This window comes from Zeugodacus cucurbitae, chromosome 4 (assembly GCF_028554725.1).
Source record: "Zeugodacus cucurbitae isolate PBARC_wt_2022May chromosome 4, idZeuCucr1.2, whole genome shotgun sequence".
NCBI classification, from domain to species: domain Eukaryota; kingdom Metazoa; phylum Arthropoda; class Insecta; order Diptera; family Tephritidae; genus Zeugodacus; species Zeugodacus cucurbitae.
In genome coordinates, this window is record NC_071669.1 from 40,133,133 (window position 1) to 40,156,234 (window position 23,102).

Sequence of the window (23,102 nt, forward strand, 5' to 3'; positions counted from 1 at the left end):
TATTTGTAAGTTTTTATACTCTCGCAACAAAACTTGCTAAAGAGAGTATTATAGTTTTGTCCACATAACACATTTGTTGTTTGTAAGTCCTAAAAATAAACGAGTTAGATATAGGGTTATATATACCAAAGTGATCAGGGTGACGAGTAAAGTTCAAATCCGGATGTCTGACTGTCCGTCCGTCTGTCCGTCCGTGCAAGCTGTAACTTGATTAAAAATTGAGATATCTTAATGAATCTTGGAACACGTGTTCCTTGGCACCATAAGAAGGTTAAGTTCGAAGATGGAATCGGACCACTGCCACGGCCACAAAATGGCGATAACCAAAAATACATAAAGAGCTATAACTAAGCCATAAATAAAGTTATGAAAATAAAATTTGAAACATAGGATCGCATTAGGGAAGGGCACATTTGAATGTAATTTTTTTGGAAAAGTGGGCGTGACCCCGCCCCCAAATAGGTTTTTTGTATATATCTTGCTAACCAATAAAGCTATATAAACCAAACTTTCTGCAGTCGTTTCTTTTAGGCGTTTCCTTATACAGTCCAAAAATTAAAAAAATCGGATAATAACCACGCCCACCTCCCATACAAAGGTTAGGTTGAAAATGACTAAAAGTGCGTTCACTCACTAACGAGAATCGTCAGAAACACCAAATTTTACATAAGAAATGGCAGAAGGAAGCTGCACTGAGATTTTTTTACAAAATGGAAAATGGGCGTGGCGTCGCCCATTTATGGGTCAAAAACCATATCTCAAGAAATACTACACAGACTTCAAAGAAATTCGGTATATAATATTTTCTTGACATACTGATGACACTGGTGGAATATGGGCGAAATCGGTTCACAACTACGCCTACTTCCCATATAACTCATTTTTGAATCCTTCTGATTCGTTCACTTTATAATGTATACGTAAGGAACCGATAAAGGTAGCGAAATAAAACTTTACACAAATACTGTATTTGAGCTGTGACATCACTTGTGGAAAAATTGTCAAAATCGGACCATGACTTTTCAAGGCCCCTGATATCAAACATGAAGAACTCAGTGCCTAAGGGAAATTTTTCACCGAAAATATAGGTAAATATCTAAATAAATTGCGAGAGTATAAAATGTTCGGTTGCACCCGAACTTAGCCTTTCCTTACTTGTTATATAAACAATTACTGATGACGGACTAAATTGTGTAAATGGGTATATTAGAGACAAAAGCAGACTAACAAAAATTAATTTGAGGTGTTTAAAAAATATTATAAAGTTGATAAAGCATCAATGATAGCATGAAAATTTTCGAACGAAAATCCTTATCGTAACGAAATCGAATTCGCTGCAGAATATATTCTATATTCCCGTTACCAACCATACTTTTTCATGCTTAAACAGATACAGATTTATTATTGTTTGTAGTTGAATCCAAGCTAGACTTGTTTAATTGTCATAATTGCAAACCATTTCAGATTTTCTATGGTAACACTGAATCTGACAAGATTTTCGTCAACTAGGCCACTATTTAGTTATGATCCATCCCAATATTTAATAAAAACGAAAACTAAAGTTAAAAGCAGCTGTTATTCCGGCTTTTCTCTGGTTGAAGGAAGAAGTTACGGTTCAAGGGAAATATTAAGTGTTAATTTACTTTAAATTAAAATTTTAAATATTTAATAATCACATCTGACTTAATACGTTACAATATTTCCATTTTTTCTCTTACATTAATAATTATCTGTTTTGATCCTAATAATAGTTATCAAAGTGCTTTAATGGCAAATTTAAATATATTGAAACTCAATATTTCAAATATATCAGTCCTGAGTCACTTGTTAGATAGCAAAACCGATAAAAATTGTGAATCGAACATTAGATCAATAATTTTAGAATCCAGAACGTTTACTACAACCTTTGATCGATTTTGTTTTGTGGGCATGACAATGCTCCGATTACGGTCATTCACATGGTTATTCAATTATAAACTTTATTCATAACACTTCAACAAAGAGATATTATTTGATTATCTTTTCTGCTGCACAGTTTTTATTTTATATTTATGTATTTATTTTTTATTTTTTGTGCTCATAATATGGTATTGATTATTTCGCACTGAACATAGAAATCACAGAAGCCTCGTTTACAATAAATATTATTGAAATAAAGTTATTGTTGTGGAGTGCTTGAAGAGACCTTTTTGTTTGAAGGCAATTACTAGAGCAAGCATAGAACAATACTTTAAGCCTACATAATATGCATACTTATAGACGTTAAAATAAGAATCTATTAATATTTTCCGCTTATTTTTAGAAGTTGTGAAAATTAAAAATTAAATAATAAAATATTATTAAATTATTAAATTATCCCAGCAGTGAATTTGAGTCCATTAATGCCTCTTAGCTTTCATTGTTGTATTATTTGTTGTATGATCACACACACACACACTTGAAGCTGCTTTTATTGTTGTAGCTGTATTTATGTAGGAACTTTACGACACGTTTGACAGTAAAAATATTGAAGCTATAAAGTGAAAGAACGAGTAATATCCATAATAGCATCACGAATGTAGGCATGCATGGCCGAATAGCCTAAAAGCGCGATAGATGTAATGACGTCATACACGCCTCCAAGCGCCCAAAATAAATAACGTAATTAGCGCCAGCAAGCAATGTAGTTGTATCGCACCGGCCGTAGAAGCTGTGCCGGCATTGCGTGCCTCAAACAAATACTGCTGCACGAAAGCGGAGCCTTTAGCGCCCGTATACACCGGTTGGTAATTATAGATGAGTTCATTGGTTTCCTCCGTGCGATTGGCGAAGTGATTGCGATTCCTGCGCGCCTCATTCACAAAGAAGTCTGCGAAATACTGCGAAGCGATAACAGCTTGGGAGGTGTGCGTAATATTTCGATTCGGAATGAATTCGTAAAGAACTTTCTCAGGATGGAATTGCACGCCATAAAATGGATATCTGGAATAAATTAGATGATAAGAGTATGTCGGCGAATCACTGGACTATTTTATTAGCTTATTCAAATAGATGTTTTTGGTTCAGGCAGAAAATTACAGCATGGACTGAAAAGTCTTGAACCCTAGAACTACTAAGGTATAGAACTACTAACAAAAATGTATTCATTTCGACTGAGAACTAATCTTACAGTATCATGTCAAATTCTCGTGGCATTGCCTTCAAGTGTTCTGAATGTCTTTAAGATTCACATTATCGAAGCGGTATCGAAATGTTGGAGGACCGTTATAATGATTACATTGCTCTAGAAGGGGATTATGTTGAGTAATAAAGCCCTATTTTCATTTGAAAAACTTTCTTTCTTTATTAGATGGAAGACTTTTCTGTATATAGTAGTTCATAGTAGGTTTACCTAGGGCTCTTAAAATTATTCGAATAACATGAAAATCGTTTATTCGAATATCCGGTTTGTAGCCTTTCGTATGAATATTAATCGATTAATACTATACGGCTGCGAGTATATAAATAAATGAAAAGTATCTGAAATCCAAGCAGCCTTTGATTTTTGTTGTTTTAAATTTATGATGTGCGTATATCAAAATATGAAAATTAATGAACTCGTACTATTTGAATAGTCGACAACGGTTATCCGGAAAGTCGAAAATTAGTGATTACAAACCGAATATTGTTATACGAATAATGCCCCATCCGGTTAATTCGGTTACACGTCTACTCAACATGAACTAAATTTTGTAAAATATGTTCAAATTTTTGTAGATATGAGCCCATAATCTAAATAATAACAAACTTGTATTCAAAAAACCCATTCTGCCCTTACTTGACATGTTCCACTGTCGATATGAATTCCTCACCATACCAGTCATGATTTACGCTCAGCACATTCCAAGAGTTATTTAGACCGTAGTCCGCAAATGTCTAAAAATAAAGCGAATGAAATTTTACATAAGCATACATATACATTTAGCTAAAAATACATTTTCATATAGGCTTACAATTAAATTAGTCTAAGTATAAAATAGCAAATGATGCCCAAAAATATACGAAAATTTTGTATAAAATCCCTATGCTTACAGCCAATCGCACGTGTTACTGCACCATTCATTGACTAAATTTAAAAGATACTCAAATATAAAAAACTGGCTTTTGAAATTTCGAATGTATGTATGCTTGTATTTGAAGGTTAACGAGATGTTTGCCGTTAGGTTTCTCAGCTTTAGATGTATGAGAAATAATATAAGTTTTAGTAAAAAGACCGAAGCACATATTGTACGTTATAATTTAGTCGTATGATGTTCACGTTTCAAATTAGTCTAAGCAATAAAACGACAACAGTGCGTATACGTAATATTCAAAAATGTTTCGCTCGAAGCCATTGAAAATGTTATTAATTAACTACAATATGTGTAATTTGTAACCAACCTCCATTACAAGATCATTTCCAATAACAACAAAATGTACAAATATATTTATATATACATACTAGTAAACCCGGGCACGCTTTGCTGTGAATAATTTATATACATATATACATATATTTATATATATATTTTTTATTTTTTAATATATTTAAATTATTACCTAGGAATATAGTTATAAAATGTATAGTTTGTATTAAAATTCATATATTTATATGATATTCGTCCTGTCCTTGTCAAAATATTAGAGGATATTGAAGTGTGTCAAATGAGCGATGTAGATCTGAAATAATGCTGAGAGTATTGTCCTGCTGTGTGATTTTTATTGATCGATTTTCAACAGGATCGCCAACCATAATAACGAAACAAATTACGTCCAACCAACAAATGAGAAAATATACATACAATCGTAAATATATTCAAACACTTGCGGTAATGTAAAAATATACAAAGCCAACTACAGAAAAAGTATACACGTACTGACAAATTTTATCTACACACACAATCGAACATATATTGAAAATGAAATATTTTTATGAAAAAAGCACACATATGTACACACACGTATAAATGAATATACAAATGCATAAATATGTATCCAAAAGCGCTAAAAAACTAAGACAAACCACAAACTAACGTACAAATATTCAAATGAATGTACTTACATCCAAATCATATAAACTTCAAACAACGCATTTTCATTTAATGTTTTTAGCAAGTGACCACTTAGTTTGCTATATAATGATCAACGACACTAATTATGAGCCGTTAGTTAACACCAACATCTTTGGATCATACTTACAAGTATAAGTTGCGGACAAAATACAATACATACCTTCTGGGTAAAGCAAAATATGTGAAAATTCGCCGTGACATTGTATGTGCTGAATATGTGCACCACTTCATCGCTCGCTTTGGCGAAGAGTTTGCTGTCCTTGTAGCCCTTCTCAAACTCCAATGGCAGTGCCTGTGCGGACGACGAGCAATCGGTGCGTAAATCTGTGCCGTTGGCCGTCAAATAGACGAGCAACTCATATCCCAAGCAAGTTCCCCAAATTGGCATGTATGTGCCACGCTCGTTCATTTCGATGGCGATGTCGTATATGTGTTGGCCAGCATCGGCATAGCCGTGCGACTGGTTGAAGAATGTGGCACCGCCTGGCATAAGTACACTAAGCGCCAAAGGTGCACAACAGAAAGGGTTGGGTTAGCAAACGTACGTACATATATAACATTAACGAACTAATAGAAAAATTAGAGTATGAAAAACTGAATACACTTACCCATTTATTTTAGACATTATATCCTCGTAATATTCTCTTTCACGATCAATCCTGCGATGATAAAATAGAATTCAAATTCAATTTTCAACGAAATAAAATAATAAATTTCTATAATGGTATAAGGACAATCTCATAAGAGTGGATTACTGATTACAAAATGTAATTTTTGCCGAGGTGTAATAATAATTAGAGCAATTTTTCTTTGACCAAACCAAAACTTTTGGAATTGCCCGTTTAGATTAGTGAGTGGCCCCGTGTATGGCATGGAACCCTAAGTCTTCAATATCCATTTGTCTCTACAATTCCTTATACAAAACTTCTTTCCTTATTTTTAGATTTATCTGTGTTTAGTCAGAAAGTTGAGAAATCAGTGGTGTAAACTGACGTTGAGCAACACTGAAAGAACCGTCTGGATCGGGAAGGACCTCTCCGAGCCGTTCAATACCAAGCAAGGCTTCAGACAGGGTGACGACTCTCTATCGTGCGTTTTCTTCAACCTATTGCTGAAAAAAATAATACGAGCTGCAGAGCTAAATAGAGAAGGTACATTATTCTATAAGAGTGTACAGAGTACGCCGATGATATTGATACAACCGAGCCGTTAGTTCTGTTTTTTCCAGTTTGGATAAGGAAGCGAAGCGAATGGGACTGGTGGTGAATGTAGCCAAGAGCACTCACGACACTGTTGACAGTCATAACTTTGAAGTCGTAGATAATTACGTATACCGATAATTTCATCCGACACTAGAAGTTTTCAAGAGAAAGCTTTTGCACAAGATTTATGGTCCTCAAAACATTGGCAACGACGAATACCACAGACGATAGAACGATGAACTGTACGAGTTCTACGAAGACATACCAATAGTTCAGCGAATGAAAAGACAGCGGCTATGTTGCCTAGATCATGTTGTTCGAATGGACAAAAGCACTCCAGCTTTAAAAGTGTTCAATGCAGTACCCGCTGGTGGAAGCAGAGGATGAGGAAGAGCTCCACTCCATTGGAAAACCAGGTGGAAAACGACCTGGTTTCTCATGGTATTTTCAAATGGCGTCGAATAGCAAAAAGGAAGAGTGATTGGCGCGCTCTAGTAGATTCGGCTTTATCGCGAAATAGGTGCCGACGTCAAATATATACATATATGTTCATATACATATATATAAGATATGAAGTAATATTACTCATTTTAGAAAAAACCTGCACTGAGTTAGGACTAGTGCTGATAGAAGTAAAAAATCTTACAAACAGTTTATGGCTACGCTTGGACCGTGGTATTTTTTTGTTTTTGCAAAACGTTTTGGTTCAAGGTTAAAAGATTTTGATATTGTTATAGTTCGGGTAATATTTGTATTTTTAAGAGTAACAGAACAAAAATTATGCATATTTTTTACATGTATGTATATATTTCTGAAATCATCAAGGCATTTTCGAGCAATTCACTAGTGTCGATGTGAGTTTATTTTTAGCCTAAACACTTGACATTGATTAAATACTACGCCGCCGCCGTACAGACGGCGGTCATTAGTGAATTACAAAAAATTTGCCAACGCTGCTTTTGTTTTTGTAATGTTTAAAGTTGCATGCTAGAGAAAATTTTAATCATTTTGGCTTTATGCTAACGAAAACAGAGATAAAGTTGTATTGTAATAAAGTTGTTATGCGAAATTTTTATTTGGTGCGGAATATATTAAACAGATGCCAACTGCTTATGCATTTCTCTGCTCTTTGTACATTCGTTACAATACACATTTAATCAAAAGAGATAGCCGCTTAGTAATTTATGTAAATACAATAAATTAGCGCAACACCTTCTGTTTTGCGGTTCGAAAAATGCAAATGATGAATAATGAGTTAGGAAGCACTAGCTCTTATTTGCATATATTTGCATTTGTATGCACTTTTATACTCGTCGTAATATACAAGTCGTCTTCTTCATTAAACACAGGAATTTAAAATCAATTAGAAAGGGAATTTATGAATTGGCGTTTTGCTTTTTAAAAACAAACACTTTTTTGTGTATAAACACATGCGCATTCATACACTGGTACGCTAGTGCGGAAATAAAAAAAATATTCGTAAATAATTAGAATTCTTCAAACATTTTCTTTCGGCTAAAAATAACAACCACACTTCTACTGTTGGCATATCAAAATGCAATTTGTTTAATTCACACGTAATTAGTGCGGTAATAACCGCATTGTTCCAGTAAAATATTTACACATACGCCATACGCCCATATATTTGCCAAATTACTGGCATTTTTCATTCATTTAATTTGTACTGTTTGATTTTATAAACAATTGCTGGCACGTATGTACGTACTATAATTTAGAAGAGCCTCAGGTTACTTCATACATAGTATCCGGAGTAACACACTTATCGATAACTACTTATCGATTAACTACATTTTATGGTCACACAAAATATTTCGAGTTTTTTTCATAATTCTTTCCATAAAGGTCAGTTTTTTTCTCGTCAATTTTTTTTTCGAATATGAAAAGCCATCTGACGAGCTTACGATTTGATTCTTTATTCATCCGATGATGGTTTAGAATTGAGATCATGTGAGAAATGTCTTGCAATTTGGATTATTATATGTAAATGGCAGCACCTACGAATTTTAACATCCAAAGCTATTTTCTAAAATTGGTAATTGAAGATTTTAGATTTCATCACTTTAATAACCCTGCATTTTATTATATGTACATATTCGAATTTCGTGAAAGATATAAGGAACAAATATTTCAATCACAAAGAGTCTCTTGAGTGTGGGCTCACAATTGGATCGGTTGTAAGATGAAATACTCGTATAACTGAATCCATATCTATTTTTAAGCTGCTGACGAGCAAATCAAATATTTTTTTTATAATATCTGATAAAGCTGCATTTCCATAGCTGTACAACACTCCGCTGGGTATTGAAAAAACTTACTTTTTCAAGGAGATTGAGTCATAAGTAAAAATTCTTCGATTATCGAAGTTAGCCTCTAAATTTCAATAGAATAGAATAGAATAGGAATAGCTACAATTTTCAAATTTTATATTCGGCAAGATAAACGATAGCGATTTTGAATCCATCTTAAATTTTTGTTTAAAAAACATTTATAAAAATGTACGTATTTATAAAAAAAATAAAAATAATATCGTTATATAATACTAAGCATATATTAACAAATAGTTAAGCATGTGTTGCCAAGATTTGTGAAATTTTCCGCTGTCGTTGAGGGCATTTAAGATTTTATAAGTTAGTGAATCGGAAAAAGAACGTCCCAAGACAGGCAGCGAAGCTGTGGTTGGTGTTGTTGTTTTCGAAACTCAAGAAGGTGTTTAGAAACAAAATAAGAAATAGCATCGTGCATTTATGCTGAAAAAAAAACATTTTCTGTTAAAACAAGATGTTTGTTTACAAATCATTTCACCGTAGTTACATGAGTACCATGCATCCTATAAATCCTGGTATTCCAAAATTTTGGCCAAAACGACGTTGGCGTTGCGCTTTTTTGAAATCGACTTCAGACATTTGAAGCCTAATCTGTTTCGGAAAAAAAATATTTTCTTAAACATTAATCACTTCGGATAAAATTTTGGAAATTGTGCTTCAACCTATAGCAATATCAGTATACTTTCTAAGTGAACGGTGATATTAACCTTCAGCGAAAAACCAAAGACTTGCCACCAATTTCATTAAATTAACTATGGAGATTTTCTTCCCAAATGCATACTGGTAATGCTGTCACAAAGAAATCAGCTGTTTCGAATTGAAATTCGAAAATCAAATGAAATCGTACGATTTGCAGAACACCTAAAACAAACGTACGAATGTAATTTCGGATCCGAATCGAAATCGCGCGATTTCCAGAACATGCCTGTATGAAGGCAAATATTTCGATTTAGAAAGTTAACTTCGAAAAACGCAGAAGATATGTACTTCTTGTAATTATGGCTCAATCTCCCGCAAAATTTATATTTGGTCTCATACCCAGAAAAAAAGTCGATTTTGTGGTATGTTGTTAGAAATAAGAAAAACATTCTCATTGGCAAATATTATGTAAAATATCAACATCAGGTCAATGACATAAATATTGTTAGAAATCACATATATTCAATAAATATACATATGTATGTACATTAGGGTGGCCCTTATTTTCCAAAGTATTCCGATTCTCGATCGCACCCCCTAGAAATATGCGAATAGCCCAAAAGGGCCATTTTTATTTCTCAGACTTCCATATTTCAAAGCCACACTATCCCTTACTGGTTTTCCATACCGTAATAAGATAATAAGAATAACATTAGAACCGTTATAACGGTATATCACGAGCATGCGACGCTTGAGAATGCACGTGCAACACATTTAATTTACTTTCATATTTGTATTTCTGTAACTCTATCATCAATCGACCGATTTTTAAGATTGTGGTAATTTTGGAAAGGTAATAAAATGCAGATCTTATTCCGGTATGGAAACCAGATAGTGTGGCTTTGAAATTTGGAAGTCTGAGACATAAAAATGGCAAAAATTCTTAATTTTTCAGGATTTCAAGCTTCTTGCGCAACCTCTAAACCTTTTTTGATTGACCCAAAACTTTGTATATACTAGTTTTTGGGCTATTCGCATATTTCTAGGTGGTGCGATCGAGAATCCAGAAACTTTTCTTATCCTCCATACAACTAAGGGCCACCCTAATGCACATATATAAGCTATATATAGCAGATACATATACATATGTATAATTACACGTGTATGATTTTGTTCCAAAGACTTCCCCGAACATATTCAGTTTTTGTTTACATTTTATAATTAAATATGGTAATTATTATGTCTGTTTTAGAGAGTAAAAATGATTAATTAAAAATCATGATCAGAGAAATTTAATGGAACTCTGTTTTTACTACAACAGATGTTTTCATGCATTTGTATATATACATACATACATACAGGTTATAAAGGGGTATGCAATTTTCGCTCATTAACAATATAGTAAATATTGGAATTACAGTTACTTCGAGGAAAGTAACTTCACAAGCTGAGAAATCATGTCCAAATCTAAGGGCTCTTATAAGGTTTATATGTATCTATGTACGTACAAAGAAGAAAGACATTTCCCTATCCTATTCCGGGAGAGATTTCCTTAGTCGGTTTCTATTGGAGCGACTCAATATTTGATATGCTAGCACTAATAAATATCAGTTCACTTGAAACACCCTGTGTTTAACCAAAAGCACTTGTTTATTACAAATTTTTCAGCGGATGTAAACACATTTGCGGTACTTTTCTACTGAAAACGAGTCATATCGAACCAGGAACTAAATTATCATTTTAATTGAAGTCATATGGTTGAATGGAATTATATCACATTTATATTTGGAGCTCTTATAATCTTGATATGACGTAATATTGGTCAATGGATATGTTTAAAATCACACTCAGGTTCAAATGAAATTAGTAATTTTATACATACGCGCGCAGCAAGTTGCACTATGCTCAGAATGACGAAACTAATTGACTCCGATTGAAATACAATACTGGCATACTGTAGTCCGATATATGTACATAGATGCCAAATAAAAATGAAATAACTCTAGTCCTCAATATATTAATTTTCGATCATTATGTTGACTTCATATACACGGTATCCACCAATATGTGTAACATTTTAATGAAATTAAGTGAAATCATTCCAGAGCTTGGTCTATACCGATTTTAAAATTTCCCCCTATTAGGGTCGTCATTATCTGATCAGAACCAAAGAAATGTTTTGTTTATATCGGAGATTGTCAATACACAGCTAAAGGCAATAATAAGCATCATCCAATCAAGTCGGCGTAAAACTTCATATAGCCGAAGAAGCCTTAGTAACGCAGTAAATATACATCACTTGAAATGAGTTTTGTAAAAAAAACCTTTAAATATGCGAATACTTTTTCTATGACCGTCATCTGATAACGGGAGCTCACATATATATGTACGTATATACAGCTGTTGTCAGCTAATTAGCAACGACACTCAGAATAATATAAATAATCTTTTTATACTAAAACCCGTTTTTTTGTTAATTTTATTTAAACTTATGGACAATTGAAACACAATTCGAAAATAAATTATTCAAATTCTTGTTTCAATATTTATTTTTTACAAAAACCTATAAAGTCTACGATTTCAGTGGGACTTCTTATTAGAAACGAAGATATATTCTCAGTTAAAGTTAACGATAATGGAATAATGCATTTACTTTTGGTTAGCATTTGGTTGGATAACCTTTATGCCTAATGATTTGTTCCCTTTTGTTCTAGTCTGTTCAAGTAAGAAGCAAATGATGCCCAAGACTAAACAATGATGGAATTTCCATTGAAACATACCTTCGGCTATCAGGGCCTTTGTGGTTAATTGCACCAAATTATACGCTTCCATTGATTTGTAGTACAAGACCAATGGGACTTTGCAAAGAGTAAGCATCGTTTTTGGTGAATCATATATACAAGGGGTGACCTGCGTGTTTCTCTATCAAGAATTTGTACTAAGTAACGTTTGTACTATGTTCGAAAATATTAACAGTATTTCAATAGCTGACGTTGAGCAACACCAAAAGCTCCGTCAGAATCGGGAAGGACCTCTCCGAGCCGTTCGATACCAAACGAGGCTTCAGACAGGGTGACTCACTATTGTGTGACTTCTTCAATCTATTGCTGGAAAAAATAATACGAGCTGCAGAACTAAATAGAGAGGGTACAATCTTCTACAAGAGTGTACAGCTCCTGGCGTATGCCGATGATATTGATATCATCGGAAGCAACAACCGCGCCGTTTGTTCTGCGTTTTCCAGACTAGATAAAGAAGCGAAGCGTATGGGTCTGGTGGTGAATGAGGACAAGACGAAATATCTCCTGTCATCAAACAAACAGTCAGCGCACTCGCGTCTTGCCTCCCACGTCACTGTTGACAGTCATACCTTTGAAGTAGTAGATAGCTTCGTCTACTTGGGAACCAGCGTTAACAACACCAACAATGTCAGCCTTGAAATCCAACTTGCAATTGCAAAGTAAAGTCCTCTCTCGACGAACCAAAATCAAACTCTATAAGTCGCTCATTATTCCCGTCCTGATGTATGGCGCTGAAGCGTGGACGATGACAACATCCGATGAGACGACTCTTGGGGTTTTCGAGAGAAAGGTTTTGCGCAAGATTTATGGTTCCCTAAACATTGGCAATGGCGAATACCGCAGACGATGGAACGATTGCTGTACGATTTATACGACGACATTGACATAGTTCAGCGAATAAAAAGACAGCGGCTACGCTGGCTAGGTCATGTTGTACGGATGGAAGAAAACACTCCAGCTCTGAAAGTATTCGATGCAGTACCCGCTGGAGGAAGCCGCGGAAGAGGACGACCTCCCCTCCGGAGGAAATACCAAGTGCAAAGTGACCTGGCTTCACTTGGTGTTTCCAGTTGGCGCCAAAAAGCAAAAAGGAGGAATGAGTGGCGCGCTCTGGTGGATTCGGCTATAATCGCTTAAAGCGGTTCCTACGCCAAATATATATGTATATATATATATATATATTCAATTGCACAGCTACCAAATTGTCACACTAACTAGTAAATTTAGTAAGAGACTTAATGCAACAATTTAAGCAAAGAAAATAACGGTAAATGTAAGAATTATAATAGCTGCCATCGATTGGTCACTTTCTCTGCTCGCTATTTTTGGGCGCTGCTTGCCTGTCAAAAATTTTACATGTGAAAGCAACAACAAAGTTATCTAGTTGAATTCGTGCAGGAGAGTATGCGAATACCTCATTAAAAATTCTGTCGCCGCTTGCTGAGTGCTACCAAGTTTTGTTTTACACATTTTAGAACCATTTTACTAATGTGAACGGCTGAAAGGGCAAATTTCTGTCAAAATAAAAAAAAAATTGTTATACACAAATTTGAAATTGAAAATGGCAGGCGAAGATAAATCATAGTATTTTTGTATTGAATTTATTGAATAAAAACTTTAATAAAAATTAAATTTGTTGCAGAAAATGTAAGACATGGACGGTGGTGGTTCGATTTCAGTGCTGCCAGTTCTTATGCAAATTTGGAGAGTTTGTTCGATTGGCTTGTCTATAGCAGTTAGCCAATCGATGACAGCTATTATTATTCTCATCAAGCGGCTTTCAAAATTAAGTGTTGCTAATTACCTGACAACAGCTGTATATGTATGTATGTATATGTACACGTCTGTAAATAAGCATGCACTCGAAAACTAAATGCACCGTCATAAAGCGCAAACAGAGGAATTAAAACAAATAACACGCGCACAAATGATTATCAAAAAAACACCGTTACAATGTGGTAAATCACACAATTATCATTCCAGCATTATCAGTTGTCAATAAATATGAATTTTAATTTAAATAGTACTAATAAATTAACAGCGCTTATGTACTCACCAAATCGGCACCACACGCCCGCCGGCGCCCTCGACAAATTTCACATATGACGCGGCTATGTAGCTGGTGTAGTCCCTATCGGGGTAATGACGTAGCACAAAGTTGGACACTTCCTGCGTGAGGATACCGATGATCGGGCGCGTATACTCCGCATTGACATTAACCGTTATGTCATCGTTAACGTCGAAGTACCTGTTGACGAACTGACGACCGCCACTGCGTGCCGCCGAGCCATTAATCGTAGCTAAAATCGAAAGTGTGACCAAAACTGTTGCCGCCACGACGCTGGGCGACGAATTGGCGTCGCTAATGAGCGCACTTAAACGCATTGCTGAGCCGCCAAGTTAATTGCGCGGGCGTAAAATGGTGAATAGTGAGCGTTGGCTGTGTCGCACCTATGTTTGTGTGTACGGATGTATGGCGTGAAATTTTTAATTTCTAATCACTTTTCTGCACTTGCGAAAACGGCTTCTGTGGGAGCACACCTTCAGCGTACGACTGTGACAGCGAATAGCGGATTTTTGAATATTTACAGGTAAGCAGCGTTGACTAGCGCGCGATAGCGTATGTACATATGTATGTATGTACGTGTGTTGGTTGAAGTGGAGGTGCAGCGACGGAGCGGCTGGGCTAAGCACTTGAATTCATACACACTTCCAGCGCGCTGTGCCATACATGCCAATCAAGTTTTAATTTTTAATTGGGCGCAATGTTTTGATTAACGAATTGTGTGCGTTGTGTGCAAAGTGTGCATGTGTGTGTGTGTGGGCATATGGAGAAGAGCAAAAAATATTAAACTGATATAAACAATCAAAATCAAAATCAAATCAGAGAAATAATATCGATGGTGTTGAATGAAGTGTTTGTGTAGTACGCAAATATTTACGTACATATGTATGTGTATGTACATTTGTAAATAGCAGATAGCAAAAAAGGAGGGAAATATGAAACATAAATTACGGTTATAATAAACACATTACTGGATGTTTATTTGCCATCAGAAAATTTCACGCCGTTTAACTTTTGTGCACATACATACATATTTACGTTTTCTGTATACTTGTATTTAACTACTTATTGGCACATTGATTTGTTTTAGAAAATTTATGAAAATAATAAATCTATATTTCATAACTTAATTAATTAATTCGTATGTATGTATTTATTTGACACTATTCAAATACTAAGACTCATAATAATAAAGCTGATATAATTAATAAAACAAACTTAGCGCAGCCAGCTACAGTGTAGTGTGTTAAAGAACAAGTTATTAAATTATGCTTAGTTCACCTTTTCAGCAAACGGGGAAGTACGCGTCGCTGAAACGTTCTTTACACATTTTTATTTTAATAGCATAACTAAAGGTAACTTGTGAAGGAAAGTACAGTGAAACCTCTCTTTGACGGAAACTCACCGTCGAGCGGTGTTTGTCCGCCTGAGAGAGGAAAAAATGTTCACTCATGAGAGGTGTCCATTAGAAGAGGTTTCCGTGTATATCATTTGTGCGTTGTGAAGCTCGTTTCATATGCATGGATTCAAGTTACAACTTTGCTGAATACCGAACACCGACGTTCTGCTGTTTCTTTCTTCGGCTTTGAAATCATAATAATCACAAGAGCTTATTCACTGAAATTTTATTTTTATTGTAAATATTATTTACGAACGTTTTTATTTTTAATTTATGTTCTCTAATAACAAACAATAAATTTTTTTTTCTGTTTCTGCTATACAAAATCTTCTGATAACATCTGTCAGCCGTTCCGAACCGACTTAGAAACTTCTTCAATCTTTTATTTACACCAAAACGCCTAGGAAAAGTAGTTATATATGTATGTATGCAAAATTTCTTCGGAATAATTTCTGAAATGTCTTCCGTATTGTTGAACAAAATATTCGTAAATCTTACTGCACTTGCAAGATAATATAAGATTGATTTATAGAAGTATTTGGTCTGAGAAAGATATAATTATATACATACAGTATGTCAACTAATTGATCACACCTGGGTAACAGAAAAATATATTTGATTGCAACATTTTTATTTATAATGAGAATCCAATAATATTTCATATACAAAACTATTAAAGTTAATGAATTAAAACTGACACATTTTTTTCAAGCACTTGTTTCAATTCGAAGAATTGTTGAAAATGTCTCCGCTGGACATTTGATCACTTGGTTGGCATTAACGATTTGTTTACTAAATATTTACTATGACTCCCTTTTGGTTTGATTACTACCTCAATTCGTTTAGGTATAGACTCGACCACATTTATGAATAAATCTCCACTAATTTTTTCTAGGAATTTGGAGTCTTTTGCCATAAATCGTTAAGATTCTGACACTCACCCGGCTTATCAAAAATCGCACGCTTGACCTCAACCCAAACATCTTCAATTGGGGCGAGGTCTGGCTATTGACGGCGAGGTCTGGCTATACTCATACTAATACGTCTTTCTAATGTCACATACAAAATTGGCTTTCGTCCAGGAGTGTTTTTGTGCATAAAGTTCTCATTGATTGTCCTATTGAAATCACGCCCTCAGGAACACCAACGAGTCTTATAATTTCTCTATGCATTGTGTTTAAATCAATAAACCTTTAAATATTTTTCATTATTGTTGTATTTTGTTTTTTCATCTATAGTAAAGCCAAATTTAAGGAAATAACAAAGAACAAGAATAGAAAATACTCACATTTTACTAAAAACTTGAATCTTCCCATTCCGATTCAAAAGTTTATTTTAACAAAGAAAAAACAAAATATATTGAATTTTGAAAAGTATGTGATCAAATATATTTTTTTAGCTCATCTATTATATCATCATATTTATATAAAAAAAATTTACTGACTTAGAACCTCTTCCGGTGGTAGACGCTCAATAAGAAAAAACTTAAACGTATTATGGTAACTTCCTAAAAATTATTTAATCATAAGGTCTATATTCGTACACCCTTTAAATTAATATAGTAAACTCGAATCCAATTAAATTCTACATTCACGATTTTACACAACATACAACGTAGGTATGTACATATTCACATACATTAAAAAATGCACTAAACATCATTCACTTAAAATCGAATCCATATGGGTTTCTCTCCTCGTTCTTCACTAAATGTATAACGTTAAAGGTTCCCTAGAACCTACAACCTACAAGACCATCCGCCTTTTTAAACAAACTGTTTTCTGAAAATATTGTTAGATGACATGTAAAATTTCTTCGCTTTCTTACCAATAAAGAAAGTAGACTAGCCGCAGCAATAGTAACCAAGTTATGCTTCTTTTTAACACATCAAAAAACAGCTTTTCTATGAAAAATCTATTTCATACAGGAAGTATATCAGAAATTTAAAACGCCGGAAACAACATTTATACCCAACATTGTCTAAGTGCATATAATGTACACACTAAACGTAGGCACATATTATACATATATTAATCTATTCACGGCCAATTAAATAGTTTTACTACTAGTACTCATTATGAAGACCAAATAATAGTTAATTAATATAATTTAGTTTAGTTAAATACCGTTTTCTATAAATCTGCAAAATATGTTTTCCACACTTGATGGCAACTCTAATGGTATTATAGTAAATTCAATAACAAGTATGAATTTTCAAGTTTTATAAAACAATACACTTGTTTGAGAGCAGTATCTTTATTGTCCCTCCACTTTATTGGAAACGCGTTAGTTATCAGATTTTCCGATATTAAATTTAAAATAATAAAACACAAGATTATGCATTTATTTTCACCGAGTATGAAACACTTTCAAGCAATACGAATTCAGTCACGTCAATGCCTCTGTTGTTTTGCCAACTGATTTGAACAGCTGATGACAGCCATATAATTGTTTTTGTACATTATACTTTACGCTTTCTATCTTCACAGTTTGTGTTTACCTAATGCACATGTATTTAAATACAATAGCTGCCGACATCACAACTCAAAATATTTACAAGCAGATTTATTGATAACAATAAATGACAGCAGTTTAAATTAACACAACATCCCAGATAAGACAATGAATTCTGAAACAGAAGCACAGTACATGTCCATTACTGTTCCTTTTTTTTTGAATTAAAAACACTTTACCCTTTATAATATATAACGTGTATTTATTATTTGCGAATTAACGAAGAAAACAGCCAATAAGAATATTTAAAAGAACACCGGTTGATTAGTAAAACGCAAACGGCTTAACCACCCATCATTTTCTGGAGTTTATTCTTGATACTCCTCTGAACACTAAGCAAATACTTCATTTTGACTAGCAAAGACTTGGCTTCAGACAGCACATTTGACTCAAATTTAATGCTTAACTCTTTCACAGCTTCGTTTAGTTGTTGCACAATGCCTTCATTTAGACGCTGCAAATCTTCACTGGACTTCGCGTCAACTACTTCCTCGTTGATCTCCATCATTTCCATCAGAAATTCCTTATTTAATGCACTGTTATCCTGCGGCATTTGCTCGCCTTGCAACTTCAATAAATATTGACCGCGCTCTATTGGAGCAGACAGTGTTTTATAGGCTTTATTTATTAGAGCACTCCAGTCCGCGGAGTTATTCTGCTCTCTCGATGTTCTATATCAGACAAAGCAATTGTTAATATAATAAGAATATCAGGTTTATAGTCAATATATTCACCTGTTGCTGAATTTATCCGGATGCACCAGTGTTTGAAGTTGCCGGAATCGTCGCGTTAATTCTTGCTGTTCCAAGGAAAATTGGTTTGGCAAATTCAGCAAATGAAAGTAGTTCTGAAAAATTACAAATATAAAATTAGCAACGAAGGTTGCATAAAATAGATTTGTTATTACAATTTCCATGTCTACGTCTTGTAAAAAGCCACATGACAAGCACAACATATGATTTTTACGTCCTTTTCCTTTGCAGTTCCAGCAGACCTCTTCAGCCAATGTGCTAGATGTCGGGACATATTTACGGACTTGCTGTGTGCCAACGTACTTCGAAGTATTAAATGTGATAGATTTAGTAGATCTAATCAGAGCTTCCTTATTTTCCTCTATAGACTTTGGGACCACGCAAAAACTAGCTAAACTTGGAAAACGTGCGCCATCCACATTATTGTTCAGCTCCAAACGAATTGTATGCAAACATCTCGATAAACGCCGCATTTTTATTACCGGGCAGTTGCTCTTAAATATGAATATTGTATTTCCTTTTCAAAAGTGATCCGCAACTCATTTCTATTTACAATCCATACAAAAACTTCTTATCTAATTCACGTAATTAGCGCCACTATCGGGAAATAAAGAACTAGGAATCAAAACAAACCAAAATTAAATGACATTTCATCATTTAAACAACGCACGTTGCCACAGAGAAATAAATTCTTAATATACCTTTTCCCGACCCATTAGGACATTTAAAAGGCAACACCTTATTTCTCACCACACTGTAAGCTATGAATAAAATAAAAAAACAGATAAAAATTATTAACCAAACATAATCATTTTAAGACGTTTTGATGAACTCATACCAATTTCTGATGTAATTTTATATAAAAAATATCTATGAAGATACTTTGATTGTTTAGTAATAATAATATAATATCTTCATCTGGTTCCTCTATCGTGCATTTACAAACAGAAAAAATTATTCGTATGGTAACACAGATTGTCACGTTTTCGTTTATATTTTGCATAAACACAAACAAATCCTGTTATTTGCAAACAGTCGGGAAAAGTCTAACAAAGTTAAAAATATTGCATTGTTAATAATAGTAAGTGAAAATTTAATGCAAGTATTTCCAGTTTATATATGGCAAACGAAGTGCAATTAAGCAAACGACTATCATGGCTGTTGCGTCACGGAGCTGTACAGGAAGGAATTCCCATATGTTCTGATGGCTTTGTGCCTGTGAACTCCATAATCGAAAACCCAAAATATGCGTGCGATTATGATTTAAGAACTCTGCAAGAGATTGTAAGGAAAGATAAGAAGCAACGCTATACACTGAGACAAAATATGCATGGCTTGTGGGAAATACGTGCTAATCAAGGACACTCAATGGTCAATGTATTAGCATCGCACTGTCTTCAACGCATTTACAGTTCCGAAGAAGTTAATATAGCTGTCCACGGCACATACTACCGTCATTGGGAACGCATACTATTGGAAGGGCTTCGTACTATGGGACGTACACATGTACACTTTGCCATGTACGACGATAACCGTATATTTAACCAAAAAAATAACGCAATAAGTGGTTTTCGTAGTGATTGCGAGTTGCTCATCTACTTAGATGTACGAAAAGCTATGGAACTGGGCGAAATGGAAATATATCGCTCCACAAATAATGTTATACTGTGTGCCGGAATCAATGGTTGCATATCTAAAGACTACTTCAAACTAGTTGTAGACCGACGCACTATGAAAGCATTGTCGTTCTAGTTTCCGGCTTAATATTGGTTTTGTAGATACTTAATTTTAATTATGTATTACAATTTTCCCACAAAAAATTAACATCCAACATCGATATTATTTCATTCAACTTTACAGATGAGTCATTCACCGACTAAAACTAGTCCCGAATCCGTGAATATAAATTCTAATGACAACAAAGTCTCCACTAAAAAAACAGATTTTAAATGTACCATATGTTCTCAAAAATTCAGTAATATTCAAGAATGTTTGAAACATGAGCTTTTACAGCATGATATTAAACGAGCAAAGAGACCTCAAAAGACAATACGCACAAAAGTAAACGCTATCCTATCACATATAAAGACGGACGAACAACAAGCATTTCAAAAGGAATTACTGAATGCTCTTCATAAAAGTGAACCAGGTCAAGAGCTTTGCAGTATTTTTAAACATCACAGAATGAATAACGAAAACTTAGGTTTGGTTTACGAACGCATCGAAGCTTGTCTGTATAAAGAACTACAGCAGTTAAGAGGTCTACGGCTACATCCTTTCGGGTCAATTGCGAGTGGCTTAGCTTTACGAGGTGAGTGTGCACAACATTAATTCAGGTTTGTTTATATTAATATTATTATTTTAACTATTCGCAGATAGTGACATTGATTTATATATTGAGCATGTCGACACAAACTTGTCAACAGGAAATTACACTCATCGGACATTTAATCGTATCAACAACATTTTACAACGTAGTAAATGTTTCAGTGAAGTTATACCGATACGGCAAGCCCGGGTCCCCATCATTAAATGCAAGCACAATCCCACTGGGTTCAGTTTGGATATCAATTTATCTTGTCCCAGCAGTGTGAATAATACAAAATTCGTCCGAGATCTTCTGCAGTTTGATAACAGGATTCGTGAATTGATAACGTTCCTAAAAATTTGGGCTAAACAGCTACAATTAATTGGTCGAGGGAATATGACCAGCTATTGCCTAATTACACTGGTATTATTTTATTTACAACAACCCCAATCAAATCAACCGGCTGTGCTGCCATCGATAAAAGAACTGCAAGATAATGTTCCTGATAATTTGATAGTGGGTGTTAATTATGCATATCAACTGCAAGAAAAAATATCCCCGTTACCACGAGAACTGACAACTTCCAAGCTAATTGAGGGGTTTTTCAAGTTTTATCGCTGCTTTGAGTTCGAGAGTTTTCTAATATCTCCATATTTGGGAGAAGCGGTTCCGCTTGATGAGTTTAAAAAAGGTGAAATCAGTTTTCCAGCTTATAATAATCAGTTGCGTGCTGTAGCCATTGTGAATAACGAGCCCGAGCAACCACTTCAGGTTAGTGAGAAAATATTTAACGGTAATATTCAATTATCCGTCCGTTGGTAGAAATATAGATTTATATGATGCTTTCCTTTTTAGGTCGATCGTTGTGTTTGTGTACAAGATGCATTTGCGCTTAGCCATAATGTTGGCAAATCGATATCTCAACTCAATTTGGAATACTTTCGAAACTGTCTAAACCTTGCTTGTGATGTATATGATGATGTAAACATTTCCACAGAGGCTCAACGATATGAGACACTTCTTTACGGTATTATTGAACGGATGGCCCAAGCTGTGAATATAAATTTCGCTTTCACAAGCCAAAAAGCAGACAAAAATTCGACGCAAGATATTTCCAATAATAGTACCAGCAACGTACGCACTAACAATGTTCCCTACAAAATGAATTATAGTCTCACTCCCTCGCGTTCGGAACTACGAGCAATTGCAGCGCATATTAAAGATAATAATTCTAAGAGCATATACAAATTGTGGGCTGAGTATTACTTAGAAGCCATCTCCGAAATCATTACAGACATCTTCTGTTTGGATATGCAGTCTGCCACACCCACGCAGAGTGACAAGCAACAGCGGTTGGAAGAATGTAGCGGCACACACACATGGATATTGAGCGGCTCAGTTGACCAATGGTCTGGTCGTCTACATCAGCGATACCACAATAAAACCTTTATGGAACTTCAGCTGGAGCAAACCAAAAAATTTATTTCGGAACGACGACAAAATGCTGCATACGCTGTACATATAAACGCCATATTAACTCTAAACATATTAAACAATTCCACTGCCATTGAGTTGATAGTTACACCGCGTAACACAAAAAGCGTGGATCTAATAAAGAATGATCCTTTAAGGAAGTTCTTCGCCAGTTTTAAAGCGACCATGCAAAATTTCAATCTGAAGGAAAAACTCAAAACGAACGCATGAATTAAATTTTAGTAAATGATTTGGATGATTTATTTGTTTTGACGCCAATGAAATATAATATTTAAGTATTTATTTGTGAAACTGACATTAGCATTGTACATGGAATATGTATATTTTGGTTAAATAAAGTTGTATTTTATATTTAGTCGGACATAAGCAAAAATGAAAGTAAATTTTATATATGTCTATTGCTGGTCGCTGCTGAGCGGAAGGCACGAGAAGTATAATTGACTAGAAATCATACAAGAAGAAGTAGTGTGCAAGGTTCTTAACTAGAATTTAATTATATTTCCAAAGTTTTCTA

General features: G+C 34.5%; 4 protein-coding genes and 1 long non-coding RNA gene across 6 annotated transcripts; 3 read left to right on the forward strand and 2 right to left on the reverse strand.

The window, feature by feature from the left end:
- Nucleotides 1-1,953: 1,953 nt before the first annotated feature.
- Nucleotides 1,954-17,931, reverse strand: Ggh_1 (gamma-glutamyl hydrolase). Its single transcript, XM_011188623.3, has 6 exons — nt 17,647-17,931; nt 14,113-14,776; nt 5,678-5,728; nt 5,230-5,566; nt 3,797-3,894; nt 1,954-2,961 (listed from the first exon to the last, which is right to left on the reverse strand). The coding sequence occupies exons 2-6, from the start codon at nt 14,439-14,441 to the stop codon at nt 2,607-2,609; spliced, it is 1,170 nt and encodes a 389-aa protein (XP_011186925.1). The 5' UTR covers nt 14,442-14,776; nt 17,647-17,931; the 3' UTR covers nt 1,954-2,606.
- LOC128921347 (uncharacterized) lies at nt 13,557-14,218 on the forward strand. Its single transcript, XR_008470792.1, has 3 exons — nt 13,557-13,640; nt 13,699-14,014; nt 14,081-14,218. It is a non-coding gene; the product is annotated as an uncharacterized LOC128921347 (long non-coding RNA).
- Zcchc11_1 (terminal uridylyltransferase Tailor) lies at nt 14,809-22,979 on the forward strand. Of its 2 annotated transcripts, none has more exons than XM_054228657.1 (4): nt 14,809-14,982; nt 20,647-21,097; nt 21,162-21,865; nt 21,950-22,979. In XM_054228657.1, exons 2-4 carry the CDS (start codon nt 20,647-20,649, stop codon nt 22,796-22,798), a joined length of 2,004 nt encoding a protein of 667 aa, XP_054084632.1. In that variant the 5' UTR covers nt 14,809-14,982; the 3' UTR covers nt 22,799-22,979. The 2 variants fall into 2 exon arrangements, with proteins under 2 accessions (XP_054084632.1, XP_011186923.1); XM_011188621.3 differs by lacking the exon at nt 14,809-14,982 and adding an exon at nt 19,679-19,867.
- LOC105214913 (iron-sulfur cluster co-chaperone protein HscB) lies at nt 18,216-19,412 on the reverse strand. Its single transcript, XM_011188618.3, has 3 exons — nt 18,942-19,412; nt 18,769-18,881; nt 18,216-18,705 (listed from the first exon to the last, which is right to left on the reverse strand). The coding sequence occupies exons 1-3, from the start codon at nt 19,257-19,259 to the stop codon at nt 18,318-18,320; spliced, it is 819 nt and encodes a 272-aa protein (XP_011186920.1). The 5' UTR covers nt 19,260-19,412; the 3' UTR covers nt 18,216-18,317.
- LOC105214914 (tRNA 2'-phosphotransferase 1) lies at nt 19,861-20,758 on the forward strand. The gene has a single exon (XM_011188619.3). It carries the CDS (start codon nt 19,906-19,908, stop codon nt 20,536-20,538), a length of 633 nt encoding a protein of 210 aa, XP_011186921.1. The 5' UTR covers nt 19,861-19,905; the 3' UTR covers nt 20,539-20,758.
- Nucleotides 22,980-23,102: the final 123 nt, after the last annotated feature.

Excerpts from the sequence above, each read along its gene's own strand:
- Ggh_1 (XM_011188623.3), bottom strand. The coding sequence starts at position 14,441 with ATGCGTTTAAGTGCGCTCATTAGCGACGCCAATTCGTCGCCCAGCGTC. Across the intron at positions 5,567-5,677 it reads ATAATGTCTAAAATAAATGG|TGTACTTATGCCAGGCGGTG; the intron begins GTAAGTGTATTC and ends TTTGGCGCTTAG. Across the intron at positions 2,962-3,796 it reads TCGACAGTGGAACATGTCAA|ATATCCATTTTATGGCGTGC; the intron begins GTAAGGGCAGAA and ends AATTTATTCCAG.
- LOC105214913 (XM_011188618.3), bottom strand. The coding sequence starts at position 19,259 with ATGCGGCGTTTATCGAGATGTTTGCATACAATTCGTTTGGAGCTGAAC. Across the intron at positions 18,882-18,941 it reads AAGACGTAGACATGGAAATT|AACTACTTTCATTTGCTGAA; the intron begins GTAATAACAAAT and ends GTAATTTTTCAG. Across the intron at positions 18,706-18,768 it reads CCGGATAAATTCAGCAACAG|AACATCGAGAGAGCAGAATA; the intron begins GTGAATATATTG and ends TGTCTGATATAG.
- LOC105214914 (XM_011188619.3), top strand. The coding sequence starts at position 19,906 with ATGGCAAACGAAGTGCAATTAAGCAAACGACTATCATGGCTGTTGCGT.
- Zcchc11_1 (XM_054228657.1), top strand. The coding sequence starts at position 20,647 with ATGAGTCATTCACCGACTAAAACTAGTCCCGAATCCGTGAATATAAAT. Across the intron at positions 21,098-21,161 it reads GAGTGGCTTAGCTTTACGAG|ATAGTGACATTGATTTATAT; the intron begins GTGAGTGTGCAC and ends AACTATTCGCAG. Across the intron at positions 21,866-21,949 it reads AGCCCGAGCAACCACTTCAG|GTCGATCGTTGTGTTTGTGT; the intron begins GTTAGTGAGAAA and ends TTTCCTTTTTAG.